The sequence below is a fragment of the Oncorhynchus nerka genome, linkage group LG13 (assembly GCF_034236695.1).
Source record: "Oncorhynchus nerka isolate Pitt River linkage group LG13, Oner_Uvic_2.0, whole genome shotgun sequence".
Classification (NCBI taxonomy): Eukaryota; Metazoa; Chordata; class Actinopteri; order Salmoniformes; family Salmonidae; genus Oncorhynchus; species Oncorhynchus nerka.
The window spans coordinates 94,732,456-94,753,257 of record NC_088408.1 but is presented as its reverse complement, the minus strand read 5'-3'; the positions used below and the strand labels follow the sequence as shown (position 1 = coordinate 94,753,257).

General features: G+C 45.7%; 2 protein-coding genes and 1 long non-coding RNA gene across 5 annotated transcripts in view; 1 reads left to right on the top strand and 2 right to left on the bottom strand.

Annotated features, from left to right (window-relative positions):
- Window position 1: 1 nt before the first annotated feature.
- gtf2h2 (general transcription factor IIH, polypeptide 2) lies at window positions 2-10,373 on the bottom strand. 3 transcript variants are annotated; one of them, XM_029651592.2, is made up of 11 exons: window positions 10,334-10,373; window positions 9,069-9,172; window positions 8,100-8,214; window positions 7,918-8,004; window positions 7,745-7,795; window positions 7,004-7,058; window positions 6,674-6,779; window positions 6,465-6,555; window positions 5,827-6,022; window positions 5,559-5,729; window positions 2-641 (listed from the first exon to the last, which is right to left on the bottom strand). In XM_029651592.2, exons 2-11 carry the CDS (start codon window positions 9,122-9,124, stop codon window positions 388-390), a joined length of 1,182 nt encoding a protein of 393 aa, XP_029507452.1. In that variant the 5' UTR covers window positions 9,125-9,172; window positions 10,334-10,373; the 3' UTR covers window positions 2-387. The 3 variants fall into 3 exon arrangements, with proteins under 3 accessions (XP_029507452.1, XP_064882938.1, XP_029507450.1); XM_065026866.1 differs by lacking the exon at window positions 7,745-7,795; XM_029651590.2 differs by lacking the exons at window positions 9,069-9,172; window positions 10,334-10,373 and adding an exon at window positions 8,705-8,730.
- LOC135574750 (uncharacterized) lies at window positions 9,888-19,436 on the top strand. The gene is made up of 2 exons (XR_010465647.1): window positions 9,888-9,987; window positions 16,402-19,436. It is a non-coding gene; the product is annotated as an uncharacterized LOC135574750 (long non-coding RNA).
- A 180-nt stretch (window positions 19,437-19,616) lies between these two features.
- Window positions 19,617-20,802, bottom strand: part of marveld2b (MARVEL domain containing 2b) — a 30,369-nt gene continuing 29,183 nt past the window's right edge. Inside the window, exons 15-16 of the mRNA XM_065027016.1 lie at window positions 20,447-20,488; window positions 19,617-20,320 (exon numbers count right to left, since the gene is read on the bottom strand). Coding sequence (XP_064883088.1) covers window positions 20,222-20,320; window positions 20,447-20,488 — 141 coding nt within the window. The 3' untranslated portion in view covers window positions 19,617-20,221. The remainder of the gene's footprint in view (window positions 20,321-20,446; window positions 20,489-20,802) is intronic.

The following is a 20,802-nucleotide window of genomic DNA, read 5'->3' as shown; positions in this document are numbered from 1 at the left end:
CTCTACAAAAGAGCTGAAGTTTATTGAAAAGGTTTGGTCCATTTTATGCTGCTGCCAGAACCATCCGGCACTAGCCAACCGGTGATATCGATGCTCAGAGTTTCAGCAGTTCCATCTCAATCCAACCATCATTGAGGTAAAGTCAGTCCTCTAGCTTTAGATGTCAGCCTGGATACAGGACAACTCCAAAGTCAACTCCAAGCAATACGACCAAAGTCAATTCCAAATTTCCTAGCAACACAACTCCAGAGGTAAATTCCGTAAGGGTCCAAAGCACTGAAGGCCCTCCAAATTAGTAAACATCTTTAAAGTGTGTGCAGGTATATTGGCACTTGTCTGAGGTTTTCCATAAGTCCTACATAGTCCTCTACTTTTGACCAGAGCATCTCAGGGGGCACTGCGGCTGTGGATGCAAGAGGGGCAGCAGTGCAGCGTGTCGTGGATGAACAGGTCACACTCCACGCAGAACACACTGTTGCACGACGGACATATAAACACACTCTTGTCCTTCAGCTCCCCCTGGCAGGCTTCACAGAACCTCTCTGTGTGGTGCAGCAGCAGAGGACTCTCCTGGAAGGCCTCCAGGGGGAAGAGGTGGTGGAAGGAGCGGGCCAGGTGAGGAGCGGAGACAAGTGTCAGCCCTGGGGGAACACACACACTTTAGTCACGTCTGTCGTAGTACACACACACACACTTTAGTCACGTCTGTAGTAGTACACACACACACACACTTTAGTCACGTCTGTCGTAGTACACACACACACACTTTAGTCACGTCTGTAGTAGTACACACACACACACACACTTTAGTCACGTCTGTAGTAGTACACACACACACACACACACACTTCAGTCACGTCTGTCGTAGTACACACACACACACTTTAGTCACGTCTGTAGTAGTACACACACACACACACACTTTAGTCACGTCTGTCGTAGTACACACACACACACTTTAGTCACGTCTGTAGTAGTACACACACACACACACACTTTAGTCACGTCTGTCGTAGTACACACACACACACTTTAGTCACGTCTGTAGTAGCACACACACTTTAGTCACGTCTGTAGTAGTACACACACACACACACACACACTTTAGTCACGTCTGTAGTAGTACACACACTTTAGTCACGTCTGTAGTAGTACACACACACACACACACACACTTTAGTCACGTCTGTAGTAGTACACACACACACACACACTTTAGTCACGTCTGTAGTAGTACACACACACACACACACTTTAGTCACGTCTGTAGTAGTACACACACACACACACACTTTAGTCACGTCTGTAGTAGTACACACACACACTTTAGTCACGTCTGTAGTAGTACACACACACACTTTAGTCACGTCTGTAGTAGTACACACACTTTAGTCACGTCTGTAGTAGTACACACACTTTAGTCACGTCTGTAGTAGTACACACACACACACTTTAGTCACGTCTGTAGTAGTACACACACACACTTTAGTCACGTCTGTAGTAGTACACACACACACTTTAGTCACGTCTGTAGTAGTACACACACACACACACACTTTAGTCACGTCTGTAGTAGTACACACACACACACACACTTTAGTCACGTCTGTAGTAGTACACACACACACACACACTTTAGTCACGTCTGTAGTAGTACACACACACACACACACTTTAGTCACGTCTGTAGTAGTACACACACTTTAGTCACGTCTGTAGTAGTACACACACACACACACACACACACACACACACACACACACACACACACACACACACACTTTAGTCACGTCTGTAGTAGTACACACACACACTTTAGTCACGTCTGTAGTAGTACACACACACACTTTAGTCACATCTGTAGTAGTACACACACACTTTAGTCACGTCTGTAGTAGTACACACACACACACATTTTAGTCACGTCTGTAGTAGTACACACACACTTTAGTCACATCTGTAGTAGTACACACACACACACACACACACACACTTTAGTCACGTCTGTAGTAGTACACACACACTTTAGTCACATCTGTAGTAGTACACACACACACACACACACTTTAGTCACGTCTGTAGTAGTGCACACACACTTTAGTCACGTCTGTAGTAGTACACACACACACACTTTAGTCACGTCTGTAGTAGTACACACACACACACACACTTTAGTCACGTCTGTAGTAGTACACACACACACACACACTTTAGTCACGTCTGTAGTAGTACACACACACACACACACACACTTTAGTCACGTCTGTAGTAGTACACACACACTTTAGTCACATCTGTAGTAGTACACACACACACACACACACTTTAGTCACGTCTGTAGTAGTACACACACACTTTAGTCACGTCTGTAGTAGTACACACACACACACACTTTAGTCACGTCTGTAGTAGTACACACACACACACACACACACTTTAGTCACGTCTGTAGTAGTACACACACTTTAGTCACGTCTGTAGTAGTACACACACACACACACACACACTTTAGTCACGTCTGTAGTAGTACACACACACACACACACTTTAGTCACGTCTGTAGTAGTACACACACACACACACACTTTAGTCACGTCTGTAGTAGTACACACACACACACACACTTTAGTCACGTCTGTAGTAGTACACACACACACTTTAGTCACGTCTGTAGTAGTACACACACACACACACACACTTTAGTCACGTCTGTAGTAGTACACACACTTTAGTCACGTCTGTAGTAGTACACACACTTTAGTCACGTCTGTAGTAGTACACACACACACACTTTAGTCACGTCTGTAGTAGTACACACACACACTTTAGTCACGTCTGTAGTAGTACACACACACACTTTAGTCACGTCTGTAGTAGTACACACACACACACACACACACTTTAGTCACGTCTGTAGTAGTACACACACACACACACACTTTAGTCACGTCTGTAGTAGTACACACACACACACACACTTTAGTCACGTCTGTAGTAGTACACACACACACACACACTTTAGTCACGTCTGTAGTAGTACACACACACACTTTAGTCACGTCTGTAGTAGTACACACACACACACACACACACACACACACACACACACACACACACACACACACACACACACACTTTAGTCACGTCTGTAGTAGTACACACACACACTTTAGTCACGTCTGTAGTAGTACACACACACACTTTAGTCACATCTGTAGTAGTACACACACACTTTAGTCACGTCTGTAGTAGTACACACACACACACATTTTAGTCACGTCTGTAGTAGTACACACACACTTTAGTCACATCTGTAGTAGTACACACACACACACACACACACACTTTAGTCACGTCTGTAGTAGTACACACACACTTTAGTCACATCTGTAGTAGTACACACACACACACTTTAGTCACGTCTGTAGTAGTGCACACACACTTTAGTCACGTCTGTAGTAGTACACACACACACACTTTAGTCACGTCTGTAGTAGTACACACACACACACACACTTTAGTCACGTCTGTAGTAGTACACACACACACACACACTTTAGTCACGTCTGTAGTAGTACACACACACACACACACACACTTTAGTCACGTCTGTAGTAGTACACACACACTTTAGTCACATCTGTAGTAGTACACACACACACACACACACTTTAGTCACGTCTGTAGTAGTACACACACACTTTAGTCACGTCTGTAGTAGTACACACACACACACACTTTAGTCACGTCTGTAGTAGTACACACACACACACTTTAGTCACGTCTGTCGTAGTACACACACACACACACACACACTTTAGTCACGTCTGTCGTAGTACACACACACTTTAGTCACGTCTGTAGTAGTACACACACACTTTAGTCACGTCTGTCGTAGTACACACACACTTTAGTCACGTCTGTAGTAGTACACACACACACACACTTTAGTCACGTCTGTAGTAGTACACACACACTTTAGTCACGTCTGTCGTAGTACACACACACACACACACACACACACACACACACTTTAGTCACGTCTGTAGTAGTACACACACACTTTAGTCACATCTGTAGTAGTACACACACACACACTTTAGTCACGTCTGTCGTAGTACACACACACACACTTTAGTCACGTCTGTCATAGTACACACACACACACACACACACTTTAGTCACGTCTGTAGTAGTACACACACACTTTAGTCACGTCTGTCGTAGTACACACACACACACACACTTTAGTCACATCTGTAGTAGTACACACACACTTTAGTCACATCTGTAGTAGTACACACACACTTTAGTCACGTCTGTAGTAGTACACACACACTTTAGTCACATCTGTAGTAGTACACACACACACACTTTAGTCACGTCTGTCATAGTACACACACACACACACACACACTTTAGTCACGTCTGTAGTAGTACACACACACTTTAGTCACGTCTGTCGTAGTACACACACACACACACACTTTAGTCACATCTGTAGTAGTACACACACACTTTAGTCACATCTGTAGTAGTACACACACACTTTAGTCACGTCTATCGTAGTACACACACACACACACACACACACACTTTAGTCACGTCTGTAGTAGTACACACACACTTTAGTCACGTCTGTAGTAGTACACACACACTTTAGTCACGTCTGTCGTAGTACACACACACTTTAGTCACGTCTGTCGTAGTACACACACACTTTAGTCACGTCTGTCGTAGTACACACACACACACACACACTTTAGTCACGTCTGTAGTAGTACACACACACACACACTTTAGTCACGTCTGTCGTAGTACACACACACTTTAGTCACATCTGTAGTAGTACACACACACTTTAGTCACGTCTGTAGTAGTACACACACACACACACACTTTAGTCACGTCTGTAGTAGTACACACACACACTTTAGTCACGTCTGTAGTAGTACACACACACTTTAGTCATGTCTGTCGTAGTACACACACACACGGGTCATCTCAATGTATGTACGCAGAAGGTATTTCCCAAAATGCCTTCCTCCCGAAGTGTACACTTGTTCACTTCCCGATATGAAAGAAAATGATTGCTTTGAGAAACTCCCTCTAGCCCGTGTCTACAGCAAACCAATGCATTGAGATGTGGGAAATAGTAAACAAGTGAAGAAGGAGAGACGATTGGGACAAACACTCAGCTAGACACCACACACTAGACTTAAACACTCAGCTAGACACCACACACTAGACTTAAACACTCAGCTAGACACCACACACTAGACTTAAACACTCAGCTAGACACCACACACTAGACTTAAACACTCAGCTAGACACCACACACTAGACTTAAACACTCAGCTAGACACCACACACTAGACTTAAACACTGAGCTAGACACCACACACTAGACTTAAACACTGAGCTAGACACCACACACTAGACTTAAACACTGAGCTAGACACCACACACTAGACTTAAACACTCAGCTAGACACCACACACTAGACTTAAACACTCGGTAGGCACCACAGACTTCACAGTCAGCTAGGCACCACGTACCACAGACTTTACACTCGACAGGTAGGTCAGTGTACTTGGCCTGGCACTGTGGACAGAAGTACCCTCCCATAGACAGACCGGGACCACCACTAGTGCTGTCCAGATGGGCCTGGCTGAAAGAAGGCTTGGCATCCTGGTCTGATATAGAGGCTATGGTGTGCTGGGGGAAACCTGGAGGGAGAGAGAATAGAAACACTGGAGCTCAGAAATAACGTTGTGTGGTTAGGACTGAGCCAGTCTATGTGCTGAAGCTCTATGTGTGTCTGACCCATGCGTATGAGGGAACACTCGGAGGAGGAGGTAGCAGGAGGAGGCTTCACATGAAACATCAGCAGCTCCCTGAAGTGGCTCTCATCCAGGATCACATGGTACGACCCCCCGGTCTCTCTGGTGAGCACGGTGCAGACACGCACCTCGGCTGACAGGCCAATCACAGACACACGGATCTTCAGAGCCTTCAGAGTCTGATGGAGAAAAGAGAAAACACCAGAGATATGAAATGTGAGGCACCAGTGAGAGATCAGGGCGAGATCAGGGAGAGATCAGAGATATGAAATGGGAGACACCGGTGAGAGATCCGGGAGAGATCAGAGATATGAAATGGGAGACACCGGTGAGAGATCAGGGAGAGATCAGTGAGACAAGAAGAAAGATCACATAAAAACTACACCAGAGTTTCTACATGAGACAAAACACCAGAGAAAAACATCTGGGGAAAGTGAGAGATAAAATGATTAACCTTTATTTAACTAGGCAAGTCAGTTAATAAGAATTCTTATTTACAATGACGGCCTACACCAGCCAAACCCGGACGATGCTGACGATGCCGTATGGCCCAACCACGGCCGAATGTGATACAGCCTGGATGTAAGTGATAGAGACAGACACAGCCAGATCTGCTGTTACCTTGACCAGCTCGTAGATGTTAGCTGGGTCACATGTGGTGAGACTACTGAAGATGATGAGGACTTCTCTGCTGCTGTGGCCTGGCATGTGTCTGAGGAGAGACAGAGGGTGATGGTGAAAAGACAAAGTGGATCATACATCTTGGGACAAAATAAAAGTATATGGATATATACACACACACACACACACACACCACACAGGAAGCATACTTGAGAGTCTGCATGGCCAGGCTGAGGGAGTTATATAGAGAGGGTTCTCCTCCACACGTAGAGTCCTTTGCTTTCTTCAGGGCATCAATGTGCTTCTTTGGGTTCCCTGTGGATAGAATAACAGCAGAACTGTAACCAGCACACAACTAACATGCACACTCAAAACACCAGCAAGCCACAAATGTTAATGCCTACAATGGAAAATAAATCTATAAAAATGAAAACTATTTTAAACATGTAAAAAAAAAAAAAAAAAGTACAGCACTTATATTGAATAAACTTGGGGGAAATTGGGACACCTCGTAGAATGACCCAAGGCTGACCTCTCACCTGCCAGGTCAGTCAGCTTCTCCGCTCTCTTGTTCTTTGTGGTGATGATGCCCACCTGAAGAGGAGACCATAGGAGGGACTAAGTTTTCTTAGCTTACTAGACCATATAGTAGGAGGAGGACTACACATCGTTGCTGACGTAGCAATCCATTAAATGTATTTCATGAACCACCTTTTTACATCCGGAGGTGTCACAAAGTGCTTTACAGAAACCCTGCCTAAAACCCCAAAGAGCAAGCAATGCAGAGGTATCTGTGGCTAGAAAAAAAACTCCCTAGAAAGGCTGGAACCTGGGAAGAAACCTAGAGAGGAGCCAAGCTCCAAGGGCTGCTTACATTGACAAACGCTCAGGAACGAATGATTCTAATTGAATGGTGGAACGAGGGCCTACCTGACTGATGGGGTTCTGGTGGAACGAGGGCCTACCTGACTGATGGGGTACTGGTGGAACGAGGGCCTACCTGACTGATGGGGTACTGGTGGAACGAGGGCCTACCTGACTGATGGGGTACTGGTGGAACGAGGGCCTACCTGACTGATGGGGTACTGGTGGAACGAGGGCCTACCTGACTGATAGGGTTCTGGTGGAATGAGGGCCTACCTGACTGATGGGGTTCTGGTGGAACGAGGACCTACCTGACTGATGGGGTTCTGGTGGAACGAGGGCCTACCTGACTGATGGGGTTCTGGTGGAACGAGGGCCTACCTGACTGATGGGGTTCTGGTGGAACGAGGGCCTACCTGACTGATGGGGTTCTGGTCAAAGTATTCCTCGACAAAATATTCCACCAGCTGCAGAGTTGAAGAGAGAGAAAACAAAATCACAAAATATTTTTCAGCTCCATATGTTTCACAAGTATTTGGATTCCTCCTCATCTCTACCACCCCCTCCTCTTCCTCCTCCTATTCCTCACCTTGAGTGTAGAGGTGAGGCGATTGGGTTTCAGGTCCTGGTCTTCCATGGTTCTAGAGGTGTCAATTACCACGTACAGGTGACGCATCTGGAACACGTGATATTGTAGTGTTATCATTATTACATTACTGAAGAAGTACATGGCATCTGAGAAGGCAAATAGAGGGTGAGGAATCAACTCACCATCCCAAGCCGAACTTGTCCATGACTCTCAAACACCCTTTTCCTTTTGGCCTGGAAAAGGATTTCCTCTACAGTGGCTTTGAGAGATCCAGACTCGTCCTCCTTCAAGATCTCCCTATATGGACAGACAGACAGTCAGTCAGTGTCCGCATTTTAGTGGTAAATGCTGTTGCAGCCTCACTGTAGACCAAAGTCGAGGAGTTTAGTCGGGGGAGGTGCATCTGCGACAGCCAAAACTCAGACACTAATGTGTTTTTTTAACAGCGAGGCTCAGATCAACATGGCAGTGTTGCCATTCTTTAAAAAATGTTTTTAACACACAAACTAAAATCATATGTGTGTACATTACACAACCAATTAGTGAGTAAGAGCATCAACAACATGTATTTATTTATTTATTTATTATTTGGTTCCCGTTTCAGTCATGTCTTTGGTGATGTTCCCTTGGGTCAAACAATAAGACCCTAAAAGACTGGTTGCCAATAGAGCCTCTTACCACACAGGTGACTGCTGTAGGATGAAGTTGGTGAAGAGCACATGTAAAAACGCACACAACAGTCCAATAATTATATTCATCCTAAGCTTACGTTTAGTGAGCGCCTTACCATGTTCGCTCATAACCTCCCTCCCAACGCTTACGTTTAGTGAGCGCCTTACCATGTTCGCTCATAACCTCCCTCCCAACGCTTACGTTTAGTGAGCGCCTTACCATGTTCGCTCATAACCTCCCTCCCAACGCTTACGTTTAGTGAGCGCCTTACCATGTTCGCTCATAACCTCCCTCCCAACGCTTACGTTTAGTGAGCGCCTTACCATGTTCGCTCATAACCTCCCTCCCAACGCTTACGTTTAGTGAGCGCCTTACCATGTTCGCTCATAACCTCCCTCCCAACGCTTACGTTTAGTGAGCGCCTTACCATGTTCGCTCATAACCTCCCTCCCAACGCTTACGTTTAGTGAGCGCCTTACCATGTTCGCTCATAACCTCCCTCCCAACGCTTGGTTCTCTCTGGCTCTTCGTCCATCTTGATTGAGTCAACCTCCAAATGCAGTTCAATCAAAAACTGAAGTATCTGTATAAATGACAAGAGGGTGAATTAGAAGCTTTAAAAACGTTGTAATGCTTTGTAGCTATTATATTATAAACCGTGGCATTATCATGCAAATACAATTATTTTCAAAAACAACATAGCTGCCAACTCATCATCCCCATACCAGTACTTATGTTTTTGGTTGGAAAATGTAGCTATCTATGCAAGCAATCACAAGCACTCGATCCGTCAATTCTCCTTTAAACCCAGGAAGCAGTCATTCCACTTACCATTCATCAGCTTTTCAAGCTTAATAATGTCAAAATACGTTCGGAACTTACCAAAGAATGGCGTTTCGCTGAGCAACTATCGTCATTACTACCTTTTTGACGGTATGTACTTCCAAAAATAGTCTAAATAAAAAGTTACATGCAATCGAATGAATGCCAGTTTTGCACATCCTGCAATATTAGTAATGGATTTAAAACACAAAATAAAGCTTAATTAGAAATATACAACTTTAAAAGTACCCTATATTGTCTACTTACATTAAATATTATTGCGTTCAGTGTAGCGCGGGTGAAACAACAGATAGGTATGGCGTAAACTGTTGAAGGTGGTCAAATCAATGACCTTTTCTGCTGCTGGATCAGCCGAACTGTGCGTGGTAGTCATTGGTGATTTTATTGGTGGTGCAGAAGAGGTGGATTTGGCATTTTCTCAAAAACGATACGATTATTTTCGGTTGCATGTAACTTTGCATTTTGATTTTAGGGGGGTGGAGTACATACCGGCCGGAACCGCAGTAACGTCATTACGATACTAACGTTAGTTGCTCAGCCAAACTCAATTCTTTGGTAAGTACCAAACGTATGACATTAATCTTGAAAAGCTGGAGAATAGCAAGTTGAATGCGCTTAAAGGAGAATCGCCATATTCAACGTCTCCTGTAAACCCAAGATGCTGGTTCAGCAGCGCCAAATATATTTTATAACTAACTCATTGTCTGTGGCTGCTGCGCCTTGCTGTGAAACTGGCGGATGTTATTCGAATGCATTGCTAAATTAATCGTCTACATTTCATGAATGAGTTACTCGACTAAATTAGTTAAATCGTCGGCTGAATAATTGTACATTAGTTTAATATGATATAGAAATAGAAACATTCAAATAAGATTAAAACAAAAACACAACATTCGCATACCTGCTGAAGGAAGCAACCATGTTTGGTGTAACAGAAGAGCTTCCCGCCACAGGAAACATGGTCTAAAGGAAAAAATAGTTCCGACTTCAGATTTTTTTGGGGGGAGCAATGAGTAAACGTATGTTTTTGTGGATGATGATCTCATAAATTGCATGTAAATGTCCAAAAACTATTGTCATTAAAAACGTTTGAAGTTTAGTATTTAAGTGGACAGTTTAGACAGCAATAAGTTCTATCCTACCACGCCCGTACATCTGCTCCTCTTATTCTCTGTCCCCAACGCACTAGACGACCAGTTTTGATAGCCTTTAGCCATACCCTCATCCTACTCCTCTGTTCCTCGGGTGATGTGGAGGTTAACCCAGGCCCTGCGTGTCCCCAGGCTCTCTCATTTATTGACTTCTGTAACCGAAAAAGCCTTGATTTCATGCATGTTAACATCAGAAGCCTCCTCCCTAAATTTGTTTTACTCACTGCTTTAGCACACTCCGCCAACCATGATGTCCTTGCCGTGTCTGAATCCTGGTTTAGGAAGGCCACAAAATTTGGAGATTTACATCCCCAACTACAACATTTTCCATCAAGATAGAACTGCCAAAGGGGGAGGAGTTGCAATCTACTGCAGAGATAGCTTGCAAAGTTCTGTCATACTTTCCAGGTCTATGCCCAAACAGTTCGAGCTTCTAATTTTAAAAATGAATCTCTCCAGAAATCTCTCACTGTTGCCTTCTGTTATAGACCCCCCTCAGCTCCAAGCTGTGCCCTGGACACCATATATGAGTTGATTGCCCCCCATCTATCTTCAGAGTTCGTTCTGTTAGGTGGCCTAAACTGGGATATGCTTTACACCCTGGCAGTCCTACAATCTAAGGTAGATGCCCTCAATCTCACACAAATTATCAAGGAACACACCAGGTACAACCCTAAATCCGGGTTGGAGCGAGCGGTCGCATCTGCACTCGGTCCGCAGGTAGTATTACATTTCATTACATTTCATTATAGTACAACGGTTTGATTTGTCTAATCTTAGCAATTTCTTCTTAGCTAGCTACACAGCCGTCTTTGTATCATAGATAATTGCGTAATTATCGTATTTCGTCGTCCTAACGCAGTCTACACTGCCCTGCAGCTAGCCAGCTAGCTAACGTCCACCGTTAGCTAGTCCACCGTCTACCGATTAGCAGCACAACTATTACACTCAACTGAACGACTTGATTAGTGTAGTGTTAGCTAGCTACATAGTTGTCTTTGCTGTCTTCGTACCCAAGATAATTGTGTAGTTTAGAGTGTGTAGTTTTATGTCGTCCTTAACATAGGAGACTCTGCTAGCTAGCCAACAGCTAGCCAACGTCTACCGAACAGAACTTCTGCACTCAACAATCCGGTCGCATTTCGCTCGCTCCACAGGTAGTATCACATTTTTCATTTCATTTCATTACAGTACAACGGCTTGATTTGTTTGATCGTAGCTAGCTACATAGCTAGCTACATAGCCGTCTTTGTATCAAAGATAATTGTGTAGTCTAGAGCGATTTCCTAGGTTAGCTAGCCAGCTATTGTCGTTCTTTAACGCAACGTAACGTAATCAACACTGCTAGCTAGCCAGCTAGCCCCGAATAGCAGCACAGTAGAAACTATTACACTCAACGGAACGACTTGATTAGTGTAGTGTCAACAACGCAGCCAATGCCAACTAGCCTACTTAGTCAACAACGCAGCCTCTGCCAGCTAGCCTACTTCAGCAGTACTGTATCATTTTAATCATTTTAGTCAATAAGATTCTTGCTACGTAAGCTTAACTCTCTGAACACTCGTGACGTGTAGTCCACTTGTCATTCCAATCTCCTTTGCATTAGCGTAGCCTCTTGTGTAGCCTGTCAACTATGTGTCTGTCTATCCCTGTTCTCTCCTCTCTGCACAGACCATACAAACGCTCCACACCGCGTGGCCGCGGCCACCCTAATCTGGTGGTCCCAGCGCGCACGACTCCACGTGGAGTTCCAGGTCTCCGGTAGCCTCTGGAACTGCCGATCTGCGGCCAACAAGGCAGAGTTCATCTCCGCCTATGTCTCCCTCCAGTCCTCGACTTCTTGGCACTGACGGAAACATGGATCACCACAGACAACACTGCTACTCCTACTGCTCTCTTCGTCTGCCCACGTGTTCTCGCACACCCCGAGAGCTTCTGGTCAGCGGGTGGTGGCACCGGGATCCTCATCTCTCCCAAGTGGTCATTCTCTCTTTCTCCCCTTACCCATCTGTCTATCGCCTCCTTTGAATTCCATGCTGTCACAGTTACCAGCCCTTTCAAGCTTAACATCCTTATCATTTATCGCCCTCCAGGTTCCTCGGAGAGTTCATCAATGAGCTTGATGCCTTGATAAGCTCCTTTCCTGAGGACGGCTCACCTCTCACAGTTCTGGGCGACTTTAACCTCCCCCACGCCTACCTTTGACTCATTCCTCTCTGCCTCCTTCTTTCCACTCCTCTCCTCTTTGACCTCACCTCTCACCTTCCCCCTACTCACAAGGCAGGAAATACGCTCGACCTCATCTTTACTAGATGCTGTTCTTCCACTAACCTCGTTGCAACTCCCTCCAAGTCTCCGACCACTACCTTGTATCCTTTTCCCTCTCGCTCTCATCCAACACTTCCCACACTGCCCCTACTGGATGGTATCGCGCCGTCCCAACCTTCGCTCTCTCTCCCCGCTACTCTCTCCTCTTCCATCCTATCATCTCTTCCCTCTGCTCAAACCTTCTCCAACCTATCTCCTGATTCTGCCTCCTCAACCCTCCTCTCCTCCCTTTCTGCATCCTTTGACTCTCTATGTCCCCTATCCTCCAGGCCGGCTCGGTCCTCCCTCCCGCTCCGTGGCTCGACGACTCATTGCGAGCTCACAGAACAGGGCTCCGGGCAGCCGAGCGGAAATGGAGGAAAACCGCCTCCTGCGGACCTGACATCCTTTCACTCCCTCCTCTCTACATTTTCCTCTTCTCTCTGCTGCTAAAGCCACTTTCTACCACTCTAAATTCCAAGCATCTGCCTCTAACCCTAGGAAGCTCTTTGCAACCTTCTCCTCCCTCCTGAATCCTCCTCCCCCCCCCTCCTCCCTCTCTGCAGATGACTTCGTCAACCATTTTGAAAAGAAGGTCGACGACATCCGATCCTCGTTTGCTAAGTCAAACGACACCGCTGGTTCTGCTCACACTGCCCTACCCTGTGCTCTGACCTCTTTCTCCCTCTCTCTCCAGATGAAATCTCGCGTCTTGTGACGGCCGGCCGCCCTACAACCTGCCCGCTTGACCCTATCCCCTCCTCTCTTCTCCAGACCATTTCCGGAGACCTCCTCCCTTACCTCACCTCGCTCATCAACTCATCCCTGACCGCTGGCTACGTCCCTTCCGTCTTCAAGAGAGCGAGAGTTGCACCCCTTCTGAAAAAAACCTACACTCGATCCCTCCGATGTCAACAACTACAGACCAGTATCCCTTCTTTCTTTTCTCTCCAAAACTCTTGAACGTGCCGCCCTTGGCCAGCTCTCCCGCTATCTCTCAGAATGACCTTCTTGATCCAAATCAGTCAGGTTTCAAGACTAGTCATTCAACTGAGACTGCTCTTTCTCTGTATCACGGAGGCGCTCCGCACTGCTAAAGCTAACTCTCTCTCCTCTGCTCTCATCCTTCTAGACCTATCGGCTGCCTTCGATACTGTGAACCATCAGATCCTCCTCTCCACCCTCTCCGAGTTGGGCATCTCCGGCGCGGCCCACGCTTGGATTGCGTCCTACCTGACAGGTCGCTCCTACCAGGTGGCGTGGCGAGAATCCGTCTCCACACCACGTGCTCACCACTGGTGTCCCCAGGGCTCTGTTCTAGGCCCTCTCCTATTCTCGCTATACACCAAGTCACTTGGCTCTGTCATAACCTCACATGGTCTCTCCTATCATTGCTATGCAGACGACACACAATTAATCTTCTCCTTTCCCCCTTCTGATGACCAGGTGGCGAATCGCATCTCTGCATGTCTGGCAGACATATCCGTGTGGATGACGGATCACCACCTCAAGCTGAACCTCGGCAAGACGGAGCTGCTCTTCCTCCCGGGAAGGACTGCCCGCTCCATGATCTCGCCATCACGGTTGACAACTCCATTGTGTCCTCCTCCCAGAGCGCTAAGAACCTTGGCGTGATCCTGACAACACCCTGTCGTTCTCAACTAACATCAAGGCGGTGGCCCGTTCCTGTAGGTTCATGCTCTACAACATCCGCAGAGTACGACCCTGCCTCACACAGGAAGCGGCGCAGGTCCTAATCCAGGCACTTGTCATCTCCCGTCTGGATTACTGCAACTCGCTGTTGGCTGGGCTCCCTGCCTGTGCCATTAAACCCCTACAACTCATCCAGAACGCCGCAGCCCGCCTGGTGTTCAACCTTCCCAAGTTCTCTCACGTCACCCCGCTCCTCCGCTCCCTCCACTGGCTTCCAGTTGAAGCTCGCATCCGCTACAAGACCATGGTGCTTGCCTACGGAGCTGTGAGGGGAACGGCACCTCAGTACCTCCAGGCTCTGATCAGGCCCTACACCCAAACAAGGGCACTGCGTTCATCCACCTCTGGCCTGCTCGCCTCCCTACCACTGAGGAAGTACAGTTCCCGCTCAGCCCAGTCAAAACTGTTCGCTGCTCTGGCCCCCAATGGTGGAACAAACTCCTCACGACGCCAGGACAGCGGAGTCAATCACCACCTTCCGGAGACACCTGAAACCCCACCTCTTTAAGGAATACCTAGGATAGGATAAAGTAATCCCTCTCACCCCCTCCCCTGAAAAGATTTAGATGCACTACTGTTCCACTGGAGGTCATAAGGTGAATGCACCAATTTGTAAGTCGCTCTGGATAAGAGCGTCTGCTAAATGACTTAAATGTAATGTAATGTAAATGTAAACATGGGCACCCTCTTAGATATTATTCTGACCAACTTGTCCTCCAAATACACCTCTGCTGTTTTCGATCAGGATCTCAGCGATCACTGCCTGCATCCGCTATGGGTCTGCGGTCAAACGACCACCCCTTATCACTGTTAAACACTCCCTAAAACACTTCTGTGAGCAGGCCTTTCTAATCGACCTGGCCCGGGTATCCTGGAAGGATATTGACCTCATCCCGTCAGTTGATGATGCCTGGTTGTTCTTTAAAAGTTATTTCCTCACCATTTTAAATAAGCATGCCCCTTACAAAAAATGTAGAACTAAGAACAGATATAGCCCTTGGTTCACTCCAGACCTGACTGCCCTCGACTAGCAAAAAACATCCTGTGGTGGACTGCACTAGCATCGAATAGTCCCCGCGTTATGCAACTTTTCAGGGAAGTCAGAAACCAATACATGCAGTCAGTCAGGAAAGCAAAGCAAAGGCTAGCCCTAACTCCAAAAAGTTTTGGGACACTGTAAAGTCCATGGAGAATAAGAGCACCTCCTCCCAGCTGCCCACTGCACTGAGGCTAGGTAACACTGTCACCACTGATAAATCCACGATAATCAAGAATTTCAAGAAGCATTTCTCTACGGCTGGCCATGCTTTCCTCCTGGCTATTCCAACCCCGGGCCAACAGCTCCGCACCCCCCGCAGCTACTTGCCCAAACCTCCCCAGCTTCTCCTTCACCCAAATCCAGATAGCAGATGTTCTGAAAGAGCTGCAAACCCCGGACCCTTACAAATCAGCTGGCCTAGACAATCTGGACCCTCTCTTTCTAAAATTATCCGCCGCCATTGTTGCAACCCCTATTACCAGTCTGTTCAACCTCTCTTTCGTATCGTCCGAGATCCCTAAAGATTGGAAAGCTGCAGCGGTCATCCCCCTCTTCAAAGGGGGTGACACTCTAGACCCAAACTGTTATAGACCAATATCCCCAGCCTCCAGTATTTATGCTGCATTAGTTTATGTGTCGGGGGGCTAGGGTCAGTTTGTTATATCTGGAGTACTTCTCCTGTCCTATTCGGTGTCCTGTGTGAATCTAAGTGTGCGTTCTCTAATTCTCTCCTTCTCTCTTTCTTTCTCTCTCTCGGAGGACCTGAGCCCTAGGACCATGCCCCAGGACTACCTGACATGATGACTCCTTGCTGTCCCCAGTCCACCTGGCCATGCTGCTGCTCCAGTTTCAACTGGCCTGGGCCCTAGGACCATGTCCCAGGACTACCTGACATGATGACTCCTTGCTGTCCCCAGTCCACCTGGCCATGCTGCTGCTCCAGTTTCAACTGTTCTGCCTTACTATTATTCAACCATGCTGGTCATTTATGAACATTTGAACATCTTGGCCACGTTCTGTTATAATCTCCACCCGGCACAGCCAGAAGAGGACTGGCCACCCCACATATGCTCTCTCTAATTCTCTCTTTCTTTCTCTCTCTCTGAGGACCTGAGCCCTAGGACCGTGCCCCAGGACTACCTGACATGATGACTCCTTGCTGTCCCCAGTCCACCTGACTGTGCTGCTGCTCCAGTTTCAACTGTTCTGCCTTATTATTATTCGACCATGCTGGTCATTTATGAACATTTGAACATCTTGGTCATGTTCTGTTATAATCTCTACCCGGCACAGCCAGAAGAGGACTGGCCACCCCACATAGCCTGGTTCCTCTCTAGGTTTCTTCCTAGGTTTTGGCCTTTCTAGGGAGTTTTTCCTAGCCACCGTGCTTTTACACCTGCATTGTTTGCTGTTTGGGGTTTTAGGCTGGGTTTCTGTACAGCACTTTGAGATATCAGCTGATGTACGAAGGGCTATATAAATAAATTTGATTTGATTTGATTTGATATCCATCCTGCCCTGCCCTGCCTCTAGACCCAAACTGTTATAGACAAATATCCATCCTGCCCTGCATTTCTCGAAAGCCAAGTTAATAAATAGATCACTGACCATTTTGAATCCCACCGTACCATCTCCCCTGTGCAATCCGGTTTCCGAGCTGGTTCCCTGATACACCTCTACGCAGACGACACCATTCTGTATACATCTGGCCCTTCATTGGACACTGTGTTACCAAACCTCCAAACGAGCTTCAATGGCGTACAACACTCCTTCAGTCGCCTCCAACTGCTCTTAAATGCTAGTAAGACTAAATGCATGCTTTTCAACCGTTTGCTGCCCACACCCGCCCGCCCGACTAGCAACATTACTCTGGACGGTTCTGACTTAGAATATGTGGACAACTACAAAAACCTAGGTGTTTGGCTAGACTGTAAACTCTCCTTCCAGACTCAGTAAACATCTCCAATCCAAAATTAAATCTAGAATCGTCTTCCTATTTCGCAGCAAAGCCTCCTTCACTCAAGCCGCCATGCATACCCTCGTAAAACGGACTATCCTACCGATCCTCGACTTCGGCGATGTCATTTACAAAATAGCCTCCAACACTCTACTCAACAAACTGGATGCAGTCTATCACAGTGCCATCCATTTTGTCACAAAAGCCCCATATACCACCCACCACTGCTCTCGTCTGCTGGCCATCGCTACATATTTGTCGCCAGACCCACTGGCTCCAGGTCATCTATAAGTCTTTGCTAGGTAAAGCTCCGCCTTAACTCAGGTCACTGGTCACGATAACAACACCCACCCATAGCACGCGCTCCAGCACGCGCTTCAAAGCCAACACCTGCTGCGGATGACTGGAACGAATTGCAAAAATCGCTGAAGCTGGAGACTTATTTCCCTCACTAACTTTAAACATCAGCTATCTGGGCAGCTAACCGATCACTGCAGCTGTACATAGCCCATCTGTAAATATTAAAATTTTTACCTTTATTTTACTTGGCAAGATCAGTTAAGAACAAATTCTTATTTTCAATGACGGCCTAGGAACAGTGGGTTAACTGCCTGTTCAGGGGCAGAACGACAGATTTGTACCTTGTCAGCTCGGGGGTTTGAACTTGCAACCTTCCGGTTACTAGTCCAACGCTCTAACCACTAGGCTACCCTGCTGCCCATCCATTCTACCTACCTCATCCCCATATTGTTTTTATTTACTTTTCTGCTCTTTTGCACACCAGTATTTCTACTTGCACATCTATCACTCGTGTTGATTTGCTAAATTGTAATTACTTCGCTACTATGGCCTATATATTGCCTTACCTCCTCACACCATTTGAACACTGTGTATAGACTTTCTTTTCTTCTATTGTGTTATTGACTGTACACTTGTTTATCCCATGTGTAACTCTGTGTTTGTGTCGCACTGCTTTGCTTTATCTTTGCCAGGTCGGAGTTGTAAATGAGAACTTGTTCTCAACTAGCCTACCTGGTTAAATAAAATAATACAAATAAATATTTTTTGAAGCTGCAAATAGTGTTTTTATTTTTTATTAAATAACATTTACACAATAAATCCTACATTGTACATAATCACTATAGTAGTAGGTTACTTGCCTGCATCTCTGTATGGACAATATTTAACCTCAGACTATTGTTGAAGATGGACTTCAATACATCACAATGTTCACATTTAATTTTTTAACTAAACAGACAGAAATGTCTGAGAAAATTACAATGAATGGCAAAACATTTTCGGAAATTCACAAAAAGATATAGGTACGAAAAAGGGAAAACATCGTTAATTTGCTTACTATACAGTGGACGGGCTTACTGTGCCCGGATGTCAGTAAAAGACCGCTACAAAAATGAATTTGTAAAAGCTGATAAAAAAAAAACTGTACAATTCCATAAGGACACACCGGGTATTTATTTTTTATAGATAAAATATTTTATTTGGATACAGGAGCATTCCCTGAGAACCTTTGTTAAAACAAAAATGTACAAACATGTAAAAAAAAACGTTCATTGGCCATGTCATGTATCTATACCCTAGAGGGCGCTCTAATAACCTTTAGCATCTTGCGCCATCCATCATTACCCAACTGTTAACCTAACGTAGCAGGTTTAAAATAAACGCCTGAAACTAGATCCCATAAATATTGTTTATAAAATTAAAAAAATAACTGTCTGGGGAGGTTCTCTTCTGTACTGTTCAATCAATCCAGTAAATGTGGAGGAGTTAAGATGGCTGGTCACCTTGTTCATGTCCAAAAGCTGAAGTCAAGTCACAGGCTCTTTCCAAAACCGGAACATCCGATTGTTGGGGACTCGGCATAGGCTACATATTAGAGGTATTATCATAGCCGCTGGAAGTAGTTTGGGGGTGGGGTTGCTGCGACGACAGGGGGAGTGCATATGGAGTGTCTATATGTCGGTCCGCTAATACAGGCCCAATGCACTGCTTTTGTGGGGGGGGAATGTACCAAATGTATTTGAGTGTTTACCAGCATTTTTAACTTGAGTCTGATAACTATCTGTACAAAACAGGTCATTTTAAAATACTTGTGGAATATAAACAAAAACTTTATTAATGTTATCCATTTTCTTGAAATACTTTGCAACTTATTTCTATGTGAAAATTGAAATGGTCTATTCATTCCTTTTCCATGTTAATAAACACTCTTATCCAGAGCAACTTACAGTAGTGAGTGCACAGATTTTTGTACTGGTCCTCTGTGGGAATCGAACCCTAGCATAGCAAGCACCATGCTCTATCAACTGAGCCACATCATCAGGATTTTTCAGGGGGTGCGGCAGCATCCCTACTTCCCGCGGCTGTGGGTACAATCCTGGGGCTGTGTGGGGGGGAGGACTCGACATCAATATAACTTCAATAAGAAAATAAAACAACATTATTAGACAGAGAATTCTCCCTCTTAAAAAAAGTTCATATGACTTCACATTGAAAAAAAGCCTTCTCTGGGTCCCTCTCCATTATGGTCTTCCTTCTTTTGGGGCCAGTTTCCTGGACAGACAAGGGTGGAGTCTGCTCTGGACTGGGGTTGGTGGTCAGGGTTCAGGGTCTGCGGTCATACTCGCTGACCTTCCTCTTGATGTGAGACAGCTTGGCCTTCAGATGCTTGCACCTCTTCTTCTTCAGCTGATAGTCTGAGGACTGTGGAGAGAAGTGGAGGTTAACTTTTTTTAAACATGTTGAAACCTACTGTGGTTGGGTTGGTTGAATCAAATTCTCACAAGACATTTTACTCAAAAAAGGTAATAGTGGTGTAGTGGGACATACCTTCTTCATATTCTTCATCCGGGTGTACTTATCCATAGCATCCTGTTTTAAGGATAGAAAAATATATATAATTAGCGTCACACTTTCTTATAGCCTACAGCAGAGCAGGGGTATTCAACCTGCTGTTTTTCCTGTTCTCGCTGATAATTAATTGCACACACCTAGTGTCCCAGGTCTAAATCAGTCCCTGAGTAAAGGGGAACCACGAAAAAAATACTGTGGAACTGGTTGAGGTCCTGAGTTGAGTGAAGGGCCAACATCGGGTGTCAAACCCATTTCATAAAGGGCCGAGTGTCCACGGATTTCTGTCTTTTCCTTTCAATTAAGACCTAGACAACAAGGTAATTAGTGACCTT